General features: G+C 44.9%; 1 protein-coding gene across 2 annotated transcripts in view; it reads left to right on the top strand.

Annotated features, from left to right (window-relative positions):
- The first annotated feature begins 1,675 nt into the window (after positions 1–1,675).
- TINAGL1 (tubulointerstitial nephritis antigen like 1) overlaps positions 1,676–23,949 on the top strand; it is a 44,572-nt gene continuing 22,298 nt past the window's right edge. The window contains exons 1-5 of one of the 2 annotated variants that reach the window (XM_032227365.1): positions 1,676–1,782; positions 8,761–9,093; positions 14,623–14,686; positions 20,335–20,427; positions 21,622–21,736. In XM_032227365.1, the coding sequence (XP_032083256.1) occupies positions 8,793–9,093; positions 14,623–14,686; positions 20,335–20,427; positions 21,622–21,736 (573 nt within the window). In that variant the 5' untranslated portion in view covers positions 1,676–1,782; positions 8,761–8,792. Of the gene's footprint in view, positions 1,783–4,663; positions 4,874–8,760; positions 9,094–14,622; positions 14,687–20,334; positions 20,428–21,621; positions 21,737–23,949 lie in introns of those variants that run through there. The other variant, XM_032227364.1, reaches the window with a different exon arrangement.

Raw genomic sequence — 23,949 nt, forward strand, 5'->3', positions numbered from 1 at the left:
AAGAGAAAGAGAGAGAGACCTTTTGCTTCATTGCCCTTGTCATTTTCTACTGGTTTTGTTGCAATTTATTACTGTTGAACTGCCTGGAGTCACGGAGTGTGAGTTGGGTGGCCATGCACATTTTCTTAAATAAATACCTTTCTTTATTTTGATTATTGGGTGCTGTCCAGAGTCATTAGGAGTTGACCAAGTATATAGGCTAGATGCATGTTTGTCTAGTCCAGGGATCCCCAATTGCTGGACCACGGCCAACTACTGGGCCATGGATGTTCAGAACTGGACCGCACAAGTGGTGGATGAGAACACATGTGCAGGTCCACTTGTGCAAATAGAGCTGTGCACATGAGCACACATGCCTGCTCCTTGCACAAAACCATCCCCTTCCACCGCCCCCGTCCGTCCATCCGTCCGTCCGTCCGCCACACACGCCTTAGTTATGAAAACTGGCTGGGTGACTTTGGGCTAATCGCCAGGAGATGGTGAGTTCTAGTCCCGCCTTAGGCATAAAGTCAGCTAGGTGATTTTGTGCCAGTCATTCTCACAGTCACCTCACAGGGTTGTTGTTGTGAAGAAAATAGGGAGGAGTCTTCTATTCCTTAGCCATAGTCAAGCCTGGTATGGCAAGCAAATGCATTATGTTCTTAACCCACAGGGGTTCCTGAACACTATCCCACAGACCCATGGAGCATTATGCTCCTGGGGGGGGGGGGTCCCTTGCCTCTCCCTCCTACCCCACTCTCCTTCCAGGATCATCCGACTTGGGAAGGTAAACCAGTTTGGCCCATTGATGGGACCAAAGGAGCCAGGAGGGGGCTCATTATCAGTGCAATGAGGTGGGTCTCCAAAGAAGAATGGAATGGAATGGAATGGAATAGAATAGAATAGGAATGTAGAATGGGAATGTAAAATAGAATAGAATAGGGAAAGAATGGAATAGAATAGAATAGGAATGCAGAATAGAATAGGGAAAGGATGGAATATAGAATAGAATAGAATAGAATAGAATAGAGCTGGAAGGGACCTTGGAGGTCTTCTAGTCCACCCCCCTGCTCAAACAGGAGAATTCTATACCATTTCAGACAAGTGACTGTGTAGACTATTTTTTTTAAAAAAACATCCAGAGATGAAGCGCCCACGATTTCTAGAGGCCAGCTGTTCCACTGCTTAATTGTCCTCACTGTTAGGAAGTTTCTCCTTAATTCCAGGTCGCTTCTCTCTCTGATTAATTTCCAACCATTCTTTCTCGCCCTGCCCTCGGGTGCTTTGGATGTGCCTAGTGGTCTACGACGACCCATTGCGGAGGCTCACGCGATGCTCCTTCCTATTGTAGGATGTCCACAAGGTATGCGGTCCGTATATATAAAAAAACCCGCTGCGGTCGCCATCCTGACTTTTTTGACCGTATCCTCGGTAGCTTATCGCAGCTGCAGCGGTTTCAAGGGGAAGCCGAAGTTGGAGGGCGGCTGCTTCGAGGCCAGCGGGCGAAGTTGGCACCGAGCCGCGCTCCGACTGAGCTTCGAAGTCTTCCACCGGGTCTCAGGAGCGAGTCCTGTCCGTCTACCCATCAGCCAGCCAGCCCTACCTGCCTGCCTCTCTCGGGGCTGCGGAGTGGGCAGGAGGGGAGGGCCCGAGGGAGGAGAGGTGGGCTGGGAGTCCCCGACTCCATATAAGGGCGAGTGCCGGGACGGCCAGGGGGAGAGGGACGTGCGCCTGCAACGCCTGACTTTGCGCTCAGACAGAGGCGGAGAGACCGACCGCTCCGTTTGCGCAGAGACGCGCCAGGTACGAGCGTTTTGGCGGGGCAAAATTCTCTCTCTCCCTCCCTTTTCCCACTTCACTTTCTTTTCTTTCGCCTTCTCCACTCCGCTTCCTTCCTCTGATGCTTACAGGCAGGTTAGGGCCCGGGGAGAAGGGATGGTGGGGAATGCAGTCTCAGGAGCCGGGAGGAAGAGGAAAGCAGGGCGCTCGAGATTTGGGCAGTGGCTAGAACGGGGTTGGGTCCGCTGATGCTGCCCGCTTCGAAAGGGGAGGACATTCCCTTCAGGAGATGCTGTCGTTCTTTGGGTCTGCATCTTCCTATCCACTTCCGAATCTGAAAGGAGAACTCCTTGGCAAGGAGAGTGGTGTTACTTCACCTGGCAAGAAACACTAAGAGAGTTAGAAGGGACCTTGGAGGTCATCTAGTCCAACCCCCTCCTCACGCAGAAGACCTGTAGTAGGGATTCGAACCGCCGAACTGCCGACCTTTCTGATCGACGAGCTCCGTGTCTTAGCATCTGAGGATGTCTAATAGCACCGTTTTTCCCGCAGGCAAATTTTTATTAAAAGGCACAAACTTTGAGGAGCTGCTCCTCACAGAGGCATCAGATGAAGTGAGCAGAAAGCGCTGGTGCCTTTTAACAAAATAAAGAAAACTCCTGATTTTCCATGGCAAAGTTTTCCGATTTGGATCCCCAAAGCCGAAATCTCTGCTCCTTCTGGATCTTTGAAGGTGTGGTCTTGTGGCTGGAGTCAATCATGCTTAATTACAACACCAAAAAAGAAAAACCACCCCAAAATAGAATAACAGAGTTGGAAGGGACTCTTTAAAAAAAAAGTTTTTCATTTTTATTTCTCATACATACACTCATAAATATACAATCTTATAACTATTATTGATAATATGTGTTATCCTTTAACATTTATAACAGTTTTTTCCTCCCCTTAAAGTTAAAAATACAATTGAGATTGCTTTTCTACCATCCCATACACCCATCTTATTTTACAACAACCCTACTTCTACTTCCTTCCTTTCTTCCCTCCCTTCTTCTCTCCTTCTCTCCATTCTTCTTTCCTCCTCTCCGTTCCCTTCTCTACTTCCCCTAGAGTTGGAATGGACCTTGAAGGTCTTCTAGTCCAACCCCCTGCTTAGGAAGGAAACCCTGCCTTTGCTTTTTCTACTATATGCCAAGTTGTGTGAATGTGAACAATTCTGGATTTTTTGTTTGTTTGTTTTTTGAGATAGCTGAGCACCTTGTCTGAACTCAAGCAATTTGGATCATTTCAGGAATAGTGCACTGGGTGATTCTCCTTCAAGAAAACGGGTTAATTCTGAAAGCAGGTGAAGGGCAGTGTGCGAATGCAACCCTGGTGTTTGATCAAGCGGAACTGGCTTAAATGGGCACAGCAGGTGATTAAAATGCAGAATAGGCAAGAAAGAATGCAATGCTACTTGCCGGTACAATAGTGGAAAAGGGCATTTCTGAAATGAGGGGTACTTAGTGCTCTCTGAGCTGGATTTTTTTTTTTTGCAGATGTTTCATTACCCAAACTAGGTAATATCACCACTGAGTGTTGTTACCTGGTTTGGGTCATGAAACATCTGCAAGAAAACAATCCAGCTCCGAGAGCACCAAGGACCCCTCATTTCAACCTTGAGCTACAAAATATTCTCCTTTATTGAATGAAAATACTCTATGCAGTTCTTTTAAGACTCAGGAGTCCTGAAATGAAAGAATGGATTGATCGATCATTCTGCTCATCAGCCCTAAATGATGAGGTCCTTGATTTTTATCCCTTTTTCTGCCAGAGGAAGCTCATCAAGATCTAAAAAAAGGTTAGGAAAATCATTTTGGAAAGAAAAAGCTTACCTTTCTCCCAAGGTGACAGAAGTGGCATGCAAAGCATTTTAGAAGGGCATTCCCCCATTTTATAAACAATTTTTCCAGTGCTATTCTAAAACTTCAGAATTGTTTTTTTTAAAAAAAATTCATATTAGTTAAGCATTCAAGCAGAGGTGGACTCTGAGCACTTAGGCAGATTGACATGGATTCAATTTAAAACATGCAGCTGATGTTTGCATTTGAGTGGCTGGCCAGGCATAGATTTCCTTCATCCGGTGCAGCTGGGTGGGGCAGCAACAGACCTTTTGACTAGATCCGTGATGGGGAATCTATGGCATGCGTATCACAGGTGACATGCGGAGCCCTCTCTGCAGGCATGCGGGCTGTCACCCCACAGCTCCACCATGCATGTGTGTGTGTCTCCCCCAGGCCAGTTGATTTTTGGGTCTTTGCCGTGCATGCGTGGGGGTGGGGCACATGCAGAAGATGCGTGTGCATGCATGGAGGGGCACACGCATGCACGGTGGAAGGGGAGAATGCAAGGGGTGCCCCTCCCTGTGCCGATTTTGGTCCCAGGAGGCTTCAGGGAGGCCTGCTAAGCCCAAAATGGACTGTGGTGGGTGGGTGGGTATCCAGTGCGTATGCATGGGGGATGTGTGTGTCGCACATGTATTGCTTTATGGGTGTGGGCATGTGTACAAACATGACACCCCCAGCATGCACTTTTGGCACGTGATGACAAAAAGGTTAGCTATCACTGGACTAGACGGTCATGAGTGCAGCTTTTAATAACTCTATAAGCCTTCTGCTACTAGAGACCTCCCCTCAGTGGGACCTGGGAAGTCTCTAGTGGATTAGAGCAGTCTAGTCTTCTGGGATCGTTGCATATTCTTGCTGCCCCTGTCAAAATGCTTCTGAAATGAAACGAAAGCAGGAAACGAATCCCTTCTGAGCTTGAACATATCTCTGAAGCTCACAGTTCACACTGCTGGTCGGAGCAGATAAGGCACATAAAACAAACCTTTGGTTGCTTTGGACTTTGTTGAAAGAGGTCAGAGAGTAAAGTTAATCAAAATGAAACTTGAAGCTTGCTGGGATGGCCCCTGCATCCCGGAAGACCAAGGGAAAGGTGGACAGGAAAGGCAGCGGAAATTCCTTCCTTGGCTTTTGACTTTCGGCTCCTTCCTCCGGAGTTGGTGGCCACTGCTGCTGCCTCTGCTTTTGGGAATGGTGGCCCTACTGCATTGCTGCTGGCTGAGATCATCCAGGAGGTCTTCATTCCTTATGAGGGAAGGTTTGGGGGAGTGGGAAGGGCAGGAGAGGATTCCCTTGCAAAGGGGTGGAGATGGTGACTGCTGGGCCCACGGCTAACGAAACAGGGGATAGGGGACTTCTAGCCCAGATTTTCTTCTTTAGGAACACCTTTCCCCCAAGCAGGTTTATTTGGGCATTCTAGGTTTGTCGTTTTCTGCTTTTTGATTAGTTCATATGCACAAGAGAAAAATGATCCAGGGATTAACGAAATAGGTGTAAGTGTCCAGTTCCCTGGGAAGAGAAAGGAAAGCCATTCACATGGCAGTCCAATTCAAGAAGTGACTGGACTGCCATTTGTCAGAAATGGTGTAGGGTCTCCTGCTTGAAGACCTGAAGGCCGGACAAGGAATAATGGATGGAAAGTGACCAAGGAGAGATGCAACCTAGAAATAAGGAGGAACTTTCTGACAGTGAGAACAATCAACCAATGGAACAGAAGTTGCCTTCGGAGGTTGTGGGAGCTTTATCATTGGAAGCTTTCAAGAAGAGATTGGACTGCCATTTGTCAGAAATGGTGTAGGGTCTCCTGCTTGAGTGGGGGGTTGGACTAGATGACCTATAAGGTCCCTTCCAACTCTCTGTGTGTATATACATTGGCTGGGTTTCCACAGCTCGTAAGACCAAGGGAAAATAGGATTGGGTAGTCTCGGGCTCAATGTATTGTGAGACCTCCCTGGCTTTATTTCACACAACATGTGTGAACCAGACCACCTTTGTACATAGACCAGATAAATGAGCTGCTAGGCTCCCTTCAATCATAGTCCTGGCATAGTAGAAGAAGTCATTCTAGTATCCTAGGATTCTTCTCATCCCCACTTAGCAAAGGATCAGAGTTGGAGCCTGTCAGCACTGTGGGGCAATAGAAGCAGAGCATCCAATCCAGTGGTGAAATGTAAAAAAAATTGCCACCGGTTCTCTGGGTGTGGCTTGGTGGGTGTGGCTTGGTGGGCATGGCCATGTGACTGGGTGGGCATGGTCAACTTTTTAAAGTTTTTAAAGCATTTTTTTACTAACTATTTGCCCGAACTGGTAGTAAAAAAATGCTTTAAGAAGTGGAAAAAAAGATTTAGCTGTGCCATGTGATTGTGGGAACCTTTCCCCCCACCAAACTTTTTAAAGCATTTTTTTTCCTGACAGTTTGAGCGAATAGGGAGGAAAAAAATGCTTTAAAAAGTGAAAATAAGGTTCTCACAATTGCACAGCTCACAGCTGATTGTCATGGAACCTTTTTTTCCTGCCAGTTTGGGCGAATAGGGAGGAAAAATGCTTTAAAAAGTGAAATAAAAGCTTCCGAGGATCGGGTGGCTCACAGCTGATCTGTGCGATTGTTGGAAGCTTTTTTTCATTTTTTAAAAAAGTGGGGGGAAAGCATCACTCACAGCTGAACCGCACGATCCTCAGAAGTTTTTTTTTTTTTACTACCGGTTTGCGGAACCTACGACAATTGTCCCTAGCGGTTTGCACGAACTGGTGTGAACCGGTAGCATTTTACCCCTGAACCAACCCCCAAACCTCACCCCATCCCTGTCTTTAAGCTTACCCTATAATAATCCACTGTAGAATGACTGCCCGGCTGAGCTTTGGACCAGCCAAAGTGGACAAATGACTTGTGAAGTGCAGCAAGGAAAGATGTGGCTGTGGCTACTGGCGATGTGCTCTTTTGCTATAGACCAGTGATGGCTAACCTTGTTTGGCTCCCGTGCCAAAAGTGGGGGAAGCGCAGGTCATACACGGGTGTGACACACCCATAATGCTATGCACGCCCCCCCCCGCACGCATGCACACATGACCAACGCCCGCCCCCCGCTTTTGCTGCAGTTTGTTTGCCCTCCGCAGGCTCCTAGAAAGCCTCCTAGAAAACAGTCACCCCGGAGGCCCTCCAGAGGCTTCAGGAGCTTCCTTGAAGCCTCCGGAGGGCAAAAAACGGAACTACGGGGAACCTGGAAGTTTGGGAATTGTGACTTCTGGTTTGTCCATAGGGCCATTTTTTGCCCTCCAGAGCCTTCAGGAGGTTCCTTGAAGGCTCTGGACGGTGAAAAACGGCCTCAAAAGAAGGCCGAAGTCAGCTGGCATGCTGGAGCTGACAGGGCAACACCTTGTGTGCCCTAACAAATGACTCTGTGTGCCACCTGTGGTACGCGTGCCATAGATTCGCCATCATGGCTATAGACAGTAGGTGTGTTGAAGGCAAGGTTGTGCAGTCATGTCCTTCAGAAAGGATAATGGGCTATTTCTTATAGGGTGTGTGATGGTCCTTAATCAAATCTACTTCACAACTTTGTGGGTGGGGCTAAAGTGAGAAGAGGAAGGAAGCTAAGAGTCGTGGAATTAACTGGCTGTGACATGGTTGTCCTCTCCCCTCCTAGTTCAAGTGAGCTCTTTCAGGTCAACTTTTTGCTTGCTTTTTTTCCATTCTGGATGACTGTGTAAGCAGGACAATGTCCTGAATGTAATCTCTCCTTCTGAGAGCTGGTTAGGAAGCCTGAGCTCAAGAGACATGGTGGGCCCAGCAATGGATATGACAATGTAACAGAAATGATTCAAGCCAGATTTGGAATTTTATAGGTGAAACGCTCACCAAAAACTTACCCATGCTAATAGACTCCAAGGGAGACTTGTAGAATCTTTGGTTAGAAGCAAAGAACATATTCTTGATGTCAACTCCTGGACTGTTGGGAAACTCCCAGCCAGGCAAGGAGGAGGGATCGAGTGAGGAGTTAGTCTTGAGTTGTTGCACAGCAGCAAGAGACTAAGGATTGACACCCCCTAAGTTCCATGGGTCCTTATCTGTTTATTCCCAAGCCTGGGGAGATTCTTGTATTATAGATAGAGTATAATAAACATGGGATGCAGTGGCTGAGTGGCTAAGACGCTAACCTTGTCGACCAGAAAGGTCGGCAGTTTGGTGGTTTGAATCCCTAGCACTGCATAACAGAGTGAGCTCCTGTTACTTGTCCCAGCTTCTGTCAACCTAGCAGTTTGAAAACATGTAAAAATACAAGTAGAAAAATAGGAACCACCTTAGGTGAGAAGGTAACAGCATTCCATGCACCTTGGGTGTTTAGTCATGCTGGCCACATGACCACGGAGACGTCTTCAGACAGCACTGGCTCTTCAGCTTTGAAATAGAGATGAGCACTTCCCCCTAGAGTCAAGAATGAGCAAATATGTGCAAGGGGTACCTTTACCTTTTACAATAAACGTGAACCCCGCATATGTGGATCTGGTTGCTTGCATCTGACAGGGATGCCTTCATGTAGTTTTGATGGCTGTAATAATACAAGGGATGGGTTAGTCCTACCTTTCACGTAGTTGTTTCCCCTATTGTCCTGGAATTTCTGATCAAGGCAAAAATCAGGGCTAGAAGAAATGGCCTTGAGGGACAAGAGGAAAAATCGCTACCAAGTCACTGTGGAGATAAAAGAAACTTGAGTTTGAAGAGGAATGTAACCTGAGGAAGCATCTCACACAAGACCCTTCCTACTTATAAAAATAAAGGGAGGGAAGGGGAAACATATTCAGACAGAAAGGTTCTGCTTCTATAGCTTTGCAACAAAAATAATTGACCTGCATGATACCGAATTCCTGGTCTGGTCTATCTTGAAGGATTTACCTCAGGTGGTATGTGATTATAGTGAGCAAAATTCATTAGGAGAATATTCTCCCTCTGCTTCCTGATGACCCAGTTTAGGAAACATCCTTGCAAAAGAATCAAAGTTTCTCCCAGTGCTTTCCAGTTCACCTGTGGGCAATTCATATCTTTCCAAGGGGTCTGTTCTTAGCAGACTGGGCTAGGTGGAAGTTGTGCTACGTGATTCCAGATTTATTTGTCTCCTCTCTCCAGAACATCTGGGATTCAGTAACTCAGAAGGCACCATGAAAAACTGGATTCTTCTGTGCACCTTACTGTTGATGGGTGAGACTCTTCCTGCTCGGGTGCATCGCACGCGCAGGGAACTGGCACCTGGATTGCACGAACAGGGGATACGGGATGCAGAAGGCTCATACTGTGGCCGGCAAGATGCTTGTTGCCACGGGAGAGATGATGCCTGCACTGTCCCCTACTTTGATACCCTTTGCTACTGTGACCTCTTCTGCAACCGAACCATATCTGATTGTTGCCCTGATTTTTGGGAATACTGCTTGGGCATCGAACCACCTTATCCAGTGCAGAAAGGTAAGCAGTGGATCTGAAGTTACACCTGATTTGAAGGTACGGCAGGAATTTCCCGCTGAATTGGAATAAGGGCTGGATTAAGGCCAACTGATGGATACCTTAAGCCCAGCCCAACAACGGTTTCAGGGGTGGGCTGCGGCAGGTTTCCACAGGTTCGGGCGATCCTCTAGCTAAGAATCTATCCAGTTTGGCAAACCCACAAATCCTACCCCTGGCTGGCCCTGCCCACCATGCTCCCCCCCTTCCAGAAATCTCCACGCAGCTGGTTTTGGATGCCAGGTAAGTACAGGGCCCGTGCGGAAGCTTGGGGAGGGTGAAAAACGGACCTCACGGAAGTTCCAGAAGGCCAAAAATGGGCCTATTTTTGGCTTCCGGAGCCCAGAAGAGGCCCCTTTCACCCTCCCGGAGGCTTGAGAAAAACTTCTGGAGCCCAGGGAGAGTGAAAACACCCCATCGCACCCCCCCCCCACCATGGTGCAGGATGCTGACTAGACCATACCCACCATGGCCACATCCACCCAGCAACTGGGCAGAGAATCCATTTGCTAAATTGGATCCCCTTGGTCCTTCCACGGGTTAACTGACAAGATGCAAAAATTCATTCAGGGCTCAAAACAGTGAAAGAATTAAAGGCATGATGCTGGTGGTAGTGGTGAAACTCTATGGTTTCCCTTTCCCTTGGTACCCTAAGCATATCCTTATTCTAATGGTGAGTGCAGGGCTAATCAGAATGGAGAAGAAGATCTGTGAATTTTGCAGTCTTACACCATCTCTTACCACCAGTTTCATCCTGGACTCCTAATTCCCCCACCTCCGGTTTATATTTGCAATTCAATAAAAGAAACTATAGCATTTGTAGCTCTGGGTTGAACTGTGGTGCCAATGGTGTCCTCTGAGCTTGACTGTTTACTTGCAGACGTTTCATTACCCAACTAGGTAATATCATCAGTGCTAGAAAGGAGTGAGGTTTGCTGTCTGTTTATGTATAACAGATTTGCTCTTTCAGCATTGGTGGGAGTGGGGTTTTCTTCTTGGTAATGTCTATCAAGAAGAAACTTGGAAAGAATTCCACATTTGCAATTCAATATACTTTTTGCATCCCCTCTCTCTGTATGTGAATGTACTTTTTAAAAGAAGTTTTGTTTTATTTTATTTTTATTTTTGCCTTTTTACTTTGCTTTTCTTTTTTTAAGCATTCATGGTGGTCTTTTATGCAATAGTAACACAGTAATATAGTTTTGTATTTATTTATTATTTCAATTTTTAAGGCCACAGACTTGTGAACAACTCTGGTGACTCACTCAGGATTAAAAAAAAATACACCTGTTAAAAGACAATGAGAGAAACTGACATGTTGTGAAGGGGAGGAGCATCACAACTATTATTTAATTGATATATAATATTACAAACTAGTCACTTGTTTTTGTTTAAAAAGTGTTAACCGTTAGGATTTATAAGCCTTTATAAATAGGTTGAAAAATTGAGCAGTGTGGATGTATAGTTGTATTGTTGCTTGCTAAATCCATATGGGTTTCCACCCACCCACATTTCAGAAGTCATTCCTGGGTCTATGAAACAGCCTTTCAAACAACTACAATCAGTCCCACCATGGATACAAGTCACTTCTGCAGCAACCTCATCTGTTTCCTTGGTCCCTAATAAGGAAAATCTGATATATATATATATTTGCTTTGGTACAATAGCTCTCTTTCTATTGAATTCCTGATGGAGAGGCTGGAAGTGATGCTCTCAGCAATCTGCCATTTCTCTAAACCAGGGGTCAGCAGCCCACGGCTCTGGAGCTGCATGTGGCTCTTTTGTCCCTCTGCTGCTCCCTGTCCCTCAAAATATGCATCACAACCGCCAAAGTGTGATACCTGCCGGCACACGATTTATTGAGCTTTTCAGGCCCCAGTAGGACAACCATGGATAGATCCAAGAAAAGAAAAGTTTCAGAAGAAAACAGGATGTTTAATTCAACTACATATGCTAGTTTTGTGGCTGCTCAAGAAATAGTCAGGCCTGGGAAAGGTTTTGTGGCTCCCGGTGTTTTCTTTTCTGTGAGAAATGGGTCCAAATGGCTCTTTGAGTGCTTAAGGTTGCCAACCCATGCTCTAAATCCAGGCTGTTAACCCAAATGTTTTGTTTTTATGGTGTTGGGGTTCAAAAAAGGGGGAAGAGGTAGGGGGAAAATGCTGAATTCTATACAGAACATCCTCAACTTACAATCATTCATTAAGTGACCATCCAAAATTACAATGGCACTGGAAAAAATGACTTATGACCATTTCTACACATGTAACTGTTGCAGCATCCCCCTGGTAAAGTGTTAAAAATTTGGATGCTTGGCAACTAGCATGTATTTATGATGGTTGCTCAGTGGTGAAATTCATTTTTTTTATTATTGTTTCAGTGGGCGTGGCTTGGTGGGCATGGCAGGGGAAGAATACTGCAGAATCCCCATTCCCTCTCCACTCTGGGGCCAGTCAGAGGTGGTACTTGCTGGTTCTCTGAACTACTCAAAATTTCCACTTCCGGTTCTCCAGAACCGGTCAGAACCTGCTGAATTTCACCCCTGCGGTTGCTGTGTCCCAGGGCCACCTGATCACCTTTTGCAAACTTCCAACAAGCAAAGTCAACCAGCCAGATTCATTTACTAACCGTGTTACTAATTTAACAACTGTAGTGATTCGGTTAACAACTGTGGTAAGAAAGATCGTAAAACCACAGCACTGGACTGGCTCCGCCCCCATCAATTTTTTTCCTCCCAAGTCCCAGCTGATCAGGAGGAAATGTGGATTTTGCAGTAGCCTTCCCCTGCCACGCCCACCAAGCCATGCCACACCACGCCCACCAAGCCACGCCCACATAACCGGTAGTAAAAAATTGAATTCCACCACTGGTGTGCGTGGAGTGATTGTGGTTGTGTTTAAGAGTCTGACAGCCCCTAACTTTACTTAGAACAGCCTATCACTGTTCCCTTTAACACCATCAAACAACATCTGTCTAACCCAGGTCTTTGGGAAGCATTCAGTAGGTAGATAACAAAGTGTAACCCAATCTAAACATGTGACTGACTGCAAACCGTAATAAGTTATTAGGCAAGGAAATCCTGCAGATAAGGAAATGCCCGTCTTGTCCATCACTGCCTCTTCTGAGAGCTGTAGAGAAATATTTCCCAAAAGTTAAGCCAGGGAATTTAAAAATCAAATTGGATTTGAACATTCTCTGATTGAACGATGCCCTGTTCCATGCAGCTGAGGCCTCAGTATAGCCCTTTACATTTTCAGGATCTGAAGTTTCGCCTTCAAAATGTGTTCTGGGTTGAAGACTTAGATAAAATCAAACGTTGACCTCTTTGGATCCATTTCCACCCAACCTTGTTGAATAATGGTGGGGTTTTAAATACAGTTTAACTTTTACAAGCTTTCACCCCCCCTCCCCCCACCCTTTGGATAGGTTAGAAGCCCGGCATTTTTTCTGATCCATGTATATTTATAAGGGAGTGGAGTCCTGAAACTATAAGTAATTGTTCAGATGAAAAAGGGAGTGGGAGAAAACCACTCCAGGGTGCATAGTTGTGAATGCATTGTGTTCTCTTGCACGTGTCAAAACATAATGATGCTTTAACTGCCTGCAAATAGAACAATAAAACATTTCCAAGGATCTTGTTACTGGGTTTGTAGCATCTGATTTATTGAAAAAAATGCACAAGCAAAGCATAATAATGTTGTACGCTGCCTAGAATCTTTTTCCATGAGAGAACGGTCATATAAATTTGATTAATAAAATAAATACCATATTTTTCAGAGTATAAGACGCACCCCCCAAAGAGGATTAAAATCTGGGTGTGTCTTATACACTGAATACAGCATTTTTGGCCTATCGAAACCCCGTCCCCTTGCAAAAATGGACGTGCAGACGGTTTGGGAGGTCTGCAAAGTGCTCCTGGGGGCTGGGGAAGGCAAAAACAAGCCATTTTTTGCTCCCCCAGCCCCCAGGAGCACTCTGCAAGCCTCCCAAAACTCTGCATGCCCTTTTTTGAGTGTGCAAAAAAATGAGGCATGCAGAGGGTTTGGGAGGCCTGCAGAATGCAATTTTTTTTTTAAAGTTTACCTCCTCAAAATCATGGTGCATCTTATACTCTGGTGTGTCTTATAGTCCAAAAATACGGTAGTGCAGTAAAAGTAATTGCACCTTTCTTTTTGCACTCCTCAAAAGAGCAACTGGAGCTCAATCTTGTCAACCTCAATTCTCCTCTCTCTTCATTCTTCTCTGTTCTGACCTAGGCTTCCCATGAGCCTGAAGCAACATCCTTGTTCCGTCAAAAACCCCTTTTATTAATTCACTGTGAATTCTGCTCATTCACATCCAGCAAAGTCTTTTAAAGGAGGATTTACAGTCACAGACCTTATCTGACTTGGAGAGCTGCCAGGCCAATATCTTCAAAACTTGGCAAGGAGCCTCAGAGAGTCACGAACCAATGAAGCGAACTAATTGTCTCCTGCAAACTCTACTAACCTTTTGCTCCTTTTTTATTCCCTCTGGGAGGGGCCATTCATCATCCACCTGTGGCCTTACTCCCAAGTCGACCGCTGTTCTTTAGCTGTTCCCTTTGTCTGGCAACTCTGTGCATGCACACACTGGCTCCACCTGTTTGTCTGCCTTACTGATGTCTGACTCTGAAGGCAGCTGATAACTGTCGGACGGCTCTGGTCCCCTCTCTGCCTCCGACACAGATCCCTCATCAGAGCCTTCCCCAGACTCCAGGACTGGCCCATGTTTCTCCCCAACCTCCTCACTGTCCGAATCTGATGCCAGTTTTGCTGGCCTCTGGCGGGCCACAACATTCTCTTTTATCTCTCTCCTATAGTGTATTTTTAAAAATTCAAGTTGAATGGTTGTAATTCTAAAGGTTTTGATGTTGCTTCATTTCACCTTTCACCTCTTTCGCAGGCTTTCCCAACCTGAATTTCCCAATCCAGATGTGTAGAATTTCAACCTCTGGAATGTCCAGGGCCTGTTATTGGGGATCCTGAAAGTGATAGCCCAAAGGCTAACACCACCTGCGCGAATACTGTTCTAAAGAACCGTGCATTCCAGATGCAGGAGGGGAGAGATTGCCTGCCAATGGGGAAATAGTTATCCAGATGGTGCAATTTGCCTTGCAGCTGATGTCAACAACACAATTCATGCCATTTGTGCCATTACACGATGCATGTGATGCCACGAGCTTTCCCTCTTTGCACATACCCATGGTTTTGGGTAATAACAAAACAAGGACTTTGCTACCTATTCAAAAAATTAATCTGAATCAGAGTCTCTAGCCGTGACAACTTTAAGACTTGTGGACTTCAACCCCCAGAATTCCCTAGCCAGCATGGCTTGTTGGGGGATTCTGGGAGTTGAAGTCCATAAGTCTTAAAGTTGCCAAGGTTGGGCACTCCTGGTCTAAATGCTGAGCCATCTTACAAAATATAGAGCTCTGAAGACTAACTCTCTTTGTTTTGGCATCTTTTTTCTCCCCAGGTTGCATTCGCAATGGTGTCAAGTTCCATGCTGGAGCAACTTACCGTGATAATTGCAACCTCTGGTAAGTCTTGGGTTTGGGGAGCTCAGTCTGTTCCTTCTCTCCGTTTTGCTGTGTCAGACAGGATGCTGTATCTATTGTGAATACACACTGGTTGCCAAGTGCTGAATTTTGATCAGTGATTGCAGGGATGCTGTAATGGTTGTAAGGACGAGGACTAGTTATAAGTCACTTTTTCCAATGCTATTGTAACTTTGGATGGTTGTTAAACAAATATTACTAAGTCAAGGACTACCATATTTTTCAAAGTATAAGATGCCCCAAGATTTTGAAGAGGCAAATTAAAAAAAAAGTTTTTGCACTCTGCAGACCTCCCCAAAATGGCCTGTTTTTCACAAAAAAAGGTATCAGAAAGCCTAGATCAGAACAATTTGTGGACTTCAACTCCCAGAATTCCCCAGCCAGTATAGAATTCTGGGAGCCAAAGTCCACATGTCTTAAAGTTGCCAAGGTTGGACACCCCTAATTGAAATGTTCCCATTCTTCATCTCCTATCATGCCTTGGAGTTATGTGATGCTGGATGCTGGGGACTCTGGATGTTGTAGTTCCATGGTATTAAAAAAAAGACAAAATGAAGGCAAGGCACATCTATTCATCTCTTCTTCCATTCTTTTTTCATTCTTCCTTTTCTCCATCTCTCGCCCCACCCTGCCTCTGCCTCCCCCCATCCCAAAATGAGCTTAGAGGTCCTATAAAAGGAATGAAGGCCAAGAGGCTAAGGACTGCCTTAAAGGTCTAGGATGAGGCGTTCTTCCAAGTAGGGCTTGTGGATCTGTTTATGGTTGGGAGCAAAGGGGAGAAACTTCGGAATGGAGAGGAATTTGAATTATGTGTGTTCCCAAGTGCCTGGGGCTCCTGACTACACAGATACACTGAACAGAACTGGGCATGTCAGTATTGAAACCAAAGCTTCAGCTCCCGTCCTTCTCATTCGCACTGACTGCCTTCATACAAACTGCTCCATACAGTTTCTTTGAGGAACCAATTTCTGGGTTTGGCCAAGATGCTGAGTCCTAAACCAAGGAGCAGCCTGGATTCACACCACCACTCAGCTGCATTAAAAAAAATCCAAGTGAATTAAAACCAGAACTATTTTTTATTAGGGATACTTACAGGGAATTATGAGAAAAATTTCAATATTTAATATTACGTGTCATAACTGCAGCTAGAATCATTTACGCACAAAATTGGAAAAACAAAAATATACCATCAGAGGAAAATGTGATAAGAAAAGTGTTAAGAGTGCGCCGAAATGGATAGACTTACAAAAGTCTGAATATCGCTTGGTTTGGACTATATATGGTACAAATGGTTAGAGGATAGATGTAAAGATTAGTAAAGCATCAAGGGAAAAATATTAAGGAGTTAGAAAATGGTTACAAAGCTGTATATCATAAATAGACATGATACAAAATGTAAGATGTATCATATATAAATTAGTACACTTGTAGATTAATATGTATAAAAGAATTACGTATATGTATACAGGTATGGATATAGAGGGAAAAATGGAGGTACAATGGATGTATATCGATGTGGAAATGTTGCAATGATGACAATTGTGTTACAAAAATGGAGGAAAACTGTTCAATAAAAATTACCGTATTTTTCAGAGTATAAGATGCACCTTTTTCCCTCAAAAAAGAGGCTGAAAATCTCGGTGCATTTTATACACTGAATACAGCAATTTTTGCCTCCTGAAACCTGCCCCCCTCACCAAAATGGCCGTGCATAGCTTTTAGGAGGCTTGTAGAGTGCTCCTGGGGGCTGGGGAGGGCAAAAATGAGCAAAAAACGGGCCATTTTTGGGAGGTGTGCAGAGTGCAAAAACTTTTTTTTAATTTGCCTCCTCAAAATCTTGGTGCATCTTATACTCTGAAAAATACAGTATTTTTAAAAAAAATCCAAGTGAAAACCAGCTAAGTTTTAGAAACTGAATCACAGCTACGTAGATTGTTCACTGCCCCAGTTCAGAGGGTTATGTGAATTCAGCCACAGGCTAAAGTGAAAGAAATGGAAACAATAATCTTATTTTGTCAGCAATCGCTTCAGAAAAAGGTGGGATTATTCTTTCAAAAGGATGGGAGAGAATTTCTTCCCTGCTGAATTCGGGGCTGCCCTTAGAAGCAGGTGTCAGATCAGGAGAGTCCTGAACTGCAAACCAGAATTGTAGCCACCAGCTAGCCAAGCTGGGCCTCTCTTGACCTGAGAAGCCCCTTCGGAAAATCTGATTTCAAACTGGCATTTCCTTAAAGGACTGCCCACCTTGGGATGCTTCCAGAAACCGGCCTCTCTCAGCACCCTCTCTCAGAAATGTAGGAGCTGCTTTTGCTAACCCAGTCCATAAAAGGAGAAAGATTAGCTGTCACTGGAGGGTTAGAGGGAGGGGGGGAAGGGGTGGTGGTGGATTTTTGGACCAAACAGGAATGCCAAGCATCGCATCAAGAATAGCTAATACTGCTTGGGGCTCCAAGTCAAAGAGGCAAAAAGTTCTTAATCGGTGTTTCTTAATCTTCTATGAAAGGGAGGGTTATATTCCACACGGCCAAGGTTGCTGCTTAAATGCAGCTCCATCACCCAGATGCAGCCTGCACAGTTATCATCCCCACCCTGGGCCCTGCCAGATGTGTTGGACCAGGACTCCCTTTCCCAGACAGATAGCAAAGCCAAATTTGGACAGCGCCATTCAAAGGAAGACAGACATAGAGGATGATATTTATATCACGTCAGAATTTCCATGCTATTATTTTGTAAAATTAATTTCTGTACCAATAAAGGAGAATATTTGTAGGCACTTTATCGAAATAATAAAGGTGGGATACAAATAAACACAGAATGAAACGATTGGGTTTACTCCTGCTAGGAAGCTACTAGGAGAAAGTACACCGCATCACATGGGAACACCAAGCGTGGTGATTTTAACTTAGGCATGGTGAATCTGATGAAAGAATTATGAAATCGACTAGATCCCATTGTGCTATTCAAGGTTTAGTGCAGTGATGGTGAACCTTTTCGGCACTGAGTGCCCAAATCAGAACGTGCGTGCATGTGTGCGCACCGGAGTGCCGGAAACACGAAGACCAGCTGGCCAGTGCGTGCATGGCTGTTTTTTTGGCATTTTTAGCTGCCTTTCGGGCTATTTCTAGGCAGTTTTTCAATTTGTTTTCAGGGCATTTTCTGAGCTGTTTTTCAGGCTATTTTGGCCATTCTGGATGTCAAAAACGGCCTGAAAAATGGCCCCGAAATGGCCCCGAAAATGCCCCCAAACTGGTCTAAAAACGGCCTGTTATTTTTGGCTGGTTTTGGCTGGTTTTTGGGCCATTTTCCAGTGCTTCAACACCCATGAAGACCAGCTGCCCACAGTGTGCATTTCCACAGAGAGGGCTCTGTGTACTACCTCTGGCACGCGTGACATAGGTTAGCCATCACAGGTCTAGTAGATGCCCAATTGAGCTTGGTAGATCCCTAAAACCCAAGGAGGGTTGAAAGACCCAGGGAAGAGGTGAATGGAAGCCTTTCAAGGATTGTTAAGGCTGCAAGCTGGAAGTCAAAACACTTCCTGAGATAAAGCCACAGCGGACCTTTTCTGCATGGCTGCCAAGGAAAGCACCTCACTCCATCCATGATGTCACCAAGAACTGTACTTGACTTGAAGGATACTTTGAATGGGCAACACGTAAAGGAGAAGTGGGAAGTGGGGGGAAGCTGCCCCTGTCTCCATTTCTCTCAAGAGATTATTGATGGGCAGGAAAGGACTGATGTCATTTTTTTCCTTTTTTAGTAACTTACATCAAATGGACAGGAGTAAAAAAGGAATGTTGTGGCTTGTGTGTGTCCTTATGCATGTCTGATCTGGAGCATTGGCCTGAAGGGAAACAGCAGCCACTGGAAGCTGAAGGCAGCCTTCCTTTCAAACTCCATTTACTTCTCCTGCTGTTCAACCTTTGCACTCCCATTCTAGACCCAGGAGTTTTTCTGCAGTATGTTTGCCAACTGAGCCCTTGGACAGAGTCGCTCAAGAAACAAACACACAAACGAGAGGTTTTTTTAGGGCAATTCTTAATTAGGACTTTGCCTCTTGCGCAGCAAGTCAAGGGCTGCTGCGTCTGCCCTTGAAAAGGTGGTGGAGTTGAGATCCAAGAGGAAAGGGCTTTTTAAAAATATCCATTTATTGTTAAAGTTTATTTCCTCCACCAAAGGTCAGAAACAATTAATTCTGGCTGAGCCCTCCGCTCGCTCCCCACACCCCATTCATCCATCTTGGTTCCGTTTCCTGGAAACAAACAGCGGGAGATTATTTGATCTTTGCTAGATGGTGCACTGAATGGTGCAGGAATTTGTGACGTCTAGGAATGTTGAGGCATTCTGGATACTTGCCAGATCACCCATGGTCCCTGAGATGTTACCTTTGTATTATTAGTTTAAATCAATGTTCCTCAGCATGCTGGCTGGGGAATGCTGGGAACTGAGTGAATTAAAGGTGTTGTGTTTGAAGAACTCTTGGTTTCACTCAACCCCCTTAAGAAGATTGGGGCCAACCCATACAGCTGCTTGGCCCACTATGCTAGATTTGGTTGGTTGGTTTTAATCTTGAAGAGTTTATTACAATAAAGATGTTTTTACCCCAATCGCCCTCCTTCTCAACATAGTATGTGCAAAGCCAGGGAATGGGTTAATCCTGTAATCTGATTGTGACTTATGACTGATCCTTGCACTTACAACCAAAATTCAGCTGCTTGACAATCTGACATGTATTTATGAAGGTTGCAGCATCAGGTGACCATCCTTTTGTGGCTTGCCAATGGCCAGCAAGTCTGGCAACAGATTCAGACACTGAGGAAGTTGGGGAGGAACATGGGCTGGTCCTGGAGTCTGGGGAAAGCTCTGATGAGGGCTCTGTGTCAGAGACAGAGATGGGGCCAAGGCCATCTGACAGTTATCAGTTGCTTTTGGAGTCAGACATTAGTGGGGCGGAAGAACAGCTGGAGCCTGTTTCCATTGTACGCATGCACAGAACTGCCAGGAGAAGGGGACAGCTAAGGAACAAGGGCCAACTCGGGGGTAAAGGCACAGGTGGACAATGAATGGCCCCTCCCATTGGGAATAAAGAGGAGTGAAAGGGAAGGGGAGCTTGCAGGAGACAATTAGTTCAATCACGAGGGTGGAGATCTGTTCCTGACTTCTTGCCAAGTAATTGCTGCTACAGCGTGGCATTTGGAAGATATTGGTCTGGCAACTCTCCAAGCCTGATAAAGGTCTGTAGTTGTGAAATTTCTTGAAAGACTGTTGGCCGGGACTTTGCTGGGGAGGAATTCACTTTAAACTAAATAAAAGGGGTTTAATTGGGACAAGGAGTCAGCTTCATTCTTTTGGGAAGCCTAGGTCAGAACACATCCCTTGCTTAACAACAGATTATTCATTTAATAGCAGCAGTGATTTGCTTATAGATGTGCCGGAAAAGATTATAAAATGAGGTATGACTGATGTAACAGCTGCCTTGCTGAGCAATGGAAATTCTGATCCCAATTTTGGTCATAAATCCAGGACTTACTATTGCAGGACCTATAATTGCAGATCTCAGATTTGGATTTGTGATTAACTCGGTCTCCTTTTGAGTCCTTAATGATCCTTTCTGTGTCTTTCCTCCACAGTACTTGTAATGGGCATGGCACATGGGAGTGTGAAAACCGCGTCTGTCTTATCAATGGGGACATGATCGATGCCATCAACAGAGAAAATTATGGGTAAGAACAAAAATTCTATTCTTTGAATTGATGGCGCATGAGCTGAACTGAAGAATTTAGGTCGCATCCAGATGCTTTTGTAGATCAACTCAAAATAAAAACTAAGGGTGTTTGTAAAACCATCACTGGAAATTAAGGCTTATGTTTTCTGAAGCAGTTGGAACAAACCAGCTGTTTAGATCTGAGTTCCTCAACCTTTCTGGCTTTGTGGATGGGTGGTGTGGTGGTGGAGGAGAGGGGCTGGTTCCATGTGAGCTTACATGCGCACAGGCAGCTCCATTTGTATGAGCAGCATGCACAAGCACCTATTTTGACCTAGGCTTCCCAAGAGCATGCAGCAAACTCCTTGTCCTGACAAAAAACCTTTTTATTAATTGACTGTGAATTCTGCTCATTCACATCCAGCAAAGTCTTTCAAAGGAGGATTTACAGTCACAGACCTTATCTGGCTTGGAGAGCTGCCAGCCGATATCTGCAAAACTTGGCAAGGAGAATCATGAACCAATTAAGTGAACTAATTGTTTCTTGCAAACTCCACTCCCCTTTTGCTCCTCTTTTATTTCCTCTGGGAGGGGACCTCAGCGCCCACCTGTGGCCTTACTCCCAAGTCGAGCCCATTTCTTTAGCTGTTCCCTTCATCTGGCAACTCTGCACACACTGGGAACAGCTCCAGCTGTTTGTCTGCCTCACTGACATCTAACTCTGAAGGTCACTGATAACTCCCAGATGGCCCTGGTCCCCTCTCTGCCTCTGACACAGAGCCCTCATCAGAGCCTTCCCCAGACTCCAGGACTGGCCCATGTTTCTCCGCAACCTCCTCACTGTCCAAATCTGCTGCCAGCTCTGCTGGGCCACAATAGTGCCTGCCACTCATGCAAGCAGGGACGTGCATGTGCGTGTGTTCTCCCGACGTTTCTGCATCCCAGTTGCAATTACCTCACCGCCCACTAGTGGGCTATGGTCCAGAGTTGGGGATCCTGCCTTAGATGCTTAACCCATTCACTAGTTCAGGCTCCATGAAGAGTTGGACTTTTCATTCTGAGCTAATTAGCAACCAGGAAAGAGGAAACTAAATTCATCCTACAATGAATCTAGATGTTGCAACCTAAAAATATTACTATGGCCCATTCTAAGTATTCTCCCTTGGCAGAGCCAAGCATTTTTTTTAGCAGATTGTCTCCTGTCTTTCTTTAGCTGGAGAGCTTCTAACTACAGCCAGTTCTGGGGGATGACACTGGAGGAAGGCATTAGGTATCGCCTTGGCACCATCAAGCCTTCCACATCTGTCATGAATATGAATGAACTTCATGTAAGTGGTTTTCTCATGTATTTGTTAGATTTATTTTGCTTTTCTGGCAGGAACTTCACCTGGGGTGCAGTTTTCATCCTCTAGTGTCATCCCTACAGCTATAATCCTCATGTAGCCTGGGATGGTGTGTTTACACAACACCTTCTTTGAAGGGCTAGTAGTTTCATTCACACAACCCATTGGTTCTTTTAAACTTTAGTTAAGGTTTTTGGAAGGGAGAGTAGATGGGTGTTTGTTTGGTTAGTTTGTGGTTTAGGGCATTACACAAATCTAGAAAATGGATTACCATAATTGTAAAGGTATTGAGATTGAAAAGCTAAATCAGTTGTAAAGCTGATGCATCTGTAAAGCTGATGAAATGTAAGGCTGATGCAACGAAGATGAATCAGCATTGGGATAGCCAGTTGAAGACTATGTAAAGGTCCACAAAAGTCTTTACCACTTTAAGAAGTGTTTATATAAGGCAGTCAGGAGAGAGCGTATTCTCTCCCTCCTTGTGCCAGTATCCATTGCTAAGTTCTCACTGCAGAGTTAAGAAGAAGACTGATTACTTTTCGGGTATTTGCTATCACATATATTTCTGCATATGTTGTATATAAACCACTGTTAAATGTCTAAGTCTCTCTGTGCTGTGTTTTGCTCCTGGATTGTTTCCTAATAGTAGTAACGCTGCAAACCAGTGGTAGGATTCAAAAAATTTTACTACCAGTTCTGTCGGTGTGACTTTGTGGGCATAGTAGGAGAAGGATACTGCAAAATCCCCATTCTCCCCACCTCACTAACTTGCTTTCCAGCTCTGTTTTCCTGTTCAGGCAACAAAAGAAGATCAGCTGGGAGGCAGAGGGGGCAGGGCCAGCCTATTTGCTGGTTCTCCGAATTACTCAAAATTTCTGCTACCAATTCTCCAGAACTTGTCAATACTGGCTGAATACCACCTTTGTTGCAAATGCTCTTGAGACTTGACAGTAATTCATAATTAGATCCTCTGTGTTATGAGAACCAAGCTGCAAACTTAGTCTACCATGTTGTGTCTTTTAGATTGGTTCATATGGTCTATAAGGGCTATGAGTGCAGTATGGCTTTGCTTTGCTTTTGGTTATGTAAAGATTCGGTGTAGTACGTTAGTCCAGAAACTGGGTTAGTGAAATCATCTTGGTAAGTGGATTGTGTGGAAATATTAGGACCTGCCTTGAAATTACCCGAATAAAACATGAAGGAGAGGAGACAGACATTGGTTGATTCATACAACACTTGAGGGCCAAATGCTTTATGGCAGTGGTTTTTGTAGGAATTGAAGGAACTGGGTCCATCCAGTAAATCCAGGTTCAGTTGTACCAAGAGAGGTCATCAGTGTTTCAAAATCCTTGGAGGAAAAGTCAAATCTAAGCAGAATATAGTAAATATTTAACACAACATTTGTAGCAGTGATACCCAAGGACTAGGACGTGTGTTTTTCCGTTATGTTGACTTCTGGCATTTGATACAGTAGAATGGCCGGACTGTTGCGCCACACACGGATATACACACAGAAACACACCCTTCAGCTTTGGCATCTCTACATAACTTGGAATGCTGGTTGTAATCTCTTGAATCAATAACAGGAGTGGCAAGAAGGTCTGGAACAAAAATATCATGTTTTGGAATCTGTCCCATGAAAGAGAAAAATGCTTTGAAAATTGAGATGTTTTGTAAGATACAGCCTTAGGGATCTGCAACCACCCCTGCTGCTGCCTAGGGGCATGGAAATGTGTGTAGGCTCCACCGCTTGTCCTCTTGCAGCCTGCATTTTCACCAATAAAAGAATTGCAAAACTTGCTCATGTTCCTGCTAAATCCTAAATCTATTCTGAAAATTGTTGTTGCTTTGAGAAATGGACAAAGAGAAAACGATACTGTTGGTCGAATAGATCGGTATTTCTCAACCTTGGCAACTTTAAGCTGTGTGGACTTCAACTCCAAGAATTCCTGAACTGCCATGCCGGTTGGGGAATTCTGGGAGTTGAAGTCCACACAGCTTAAAGTTGGCATGTTGATAAACATTAGAGTAGATACTCTGCGGGGTCGGGTTCAAAATAAAAAAATGGTAGATTTGACACTGCAATGTAAGTTCAACCTCTTTTTTTTAATGTGTCTTTCACAACATATTTCAAAAAGTGGAGCTCCAATCATACTGTTGTGGCTGCTCATCTTAAACTTTTCACCCTCCTTGTACCA

Source organism: Thamnophis elegans, chromosome 12 (assembly GCF_009769535.1).
Source record: "Thamnophis elegans isolate rThaEle1 chromosome 12, rThaEle1.pri, whole genome shotgun sequence".
Lineage (NCBI taxonomy): Eukaryota > Metazoa > Chordata > Lepidosauria > Squamata > Colubridae > Thamnophis > Thamnophis elegans.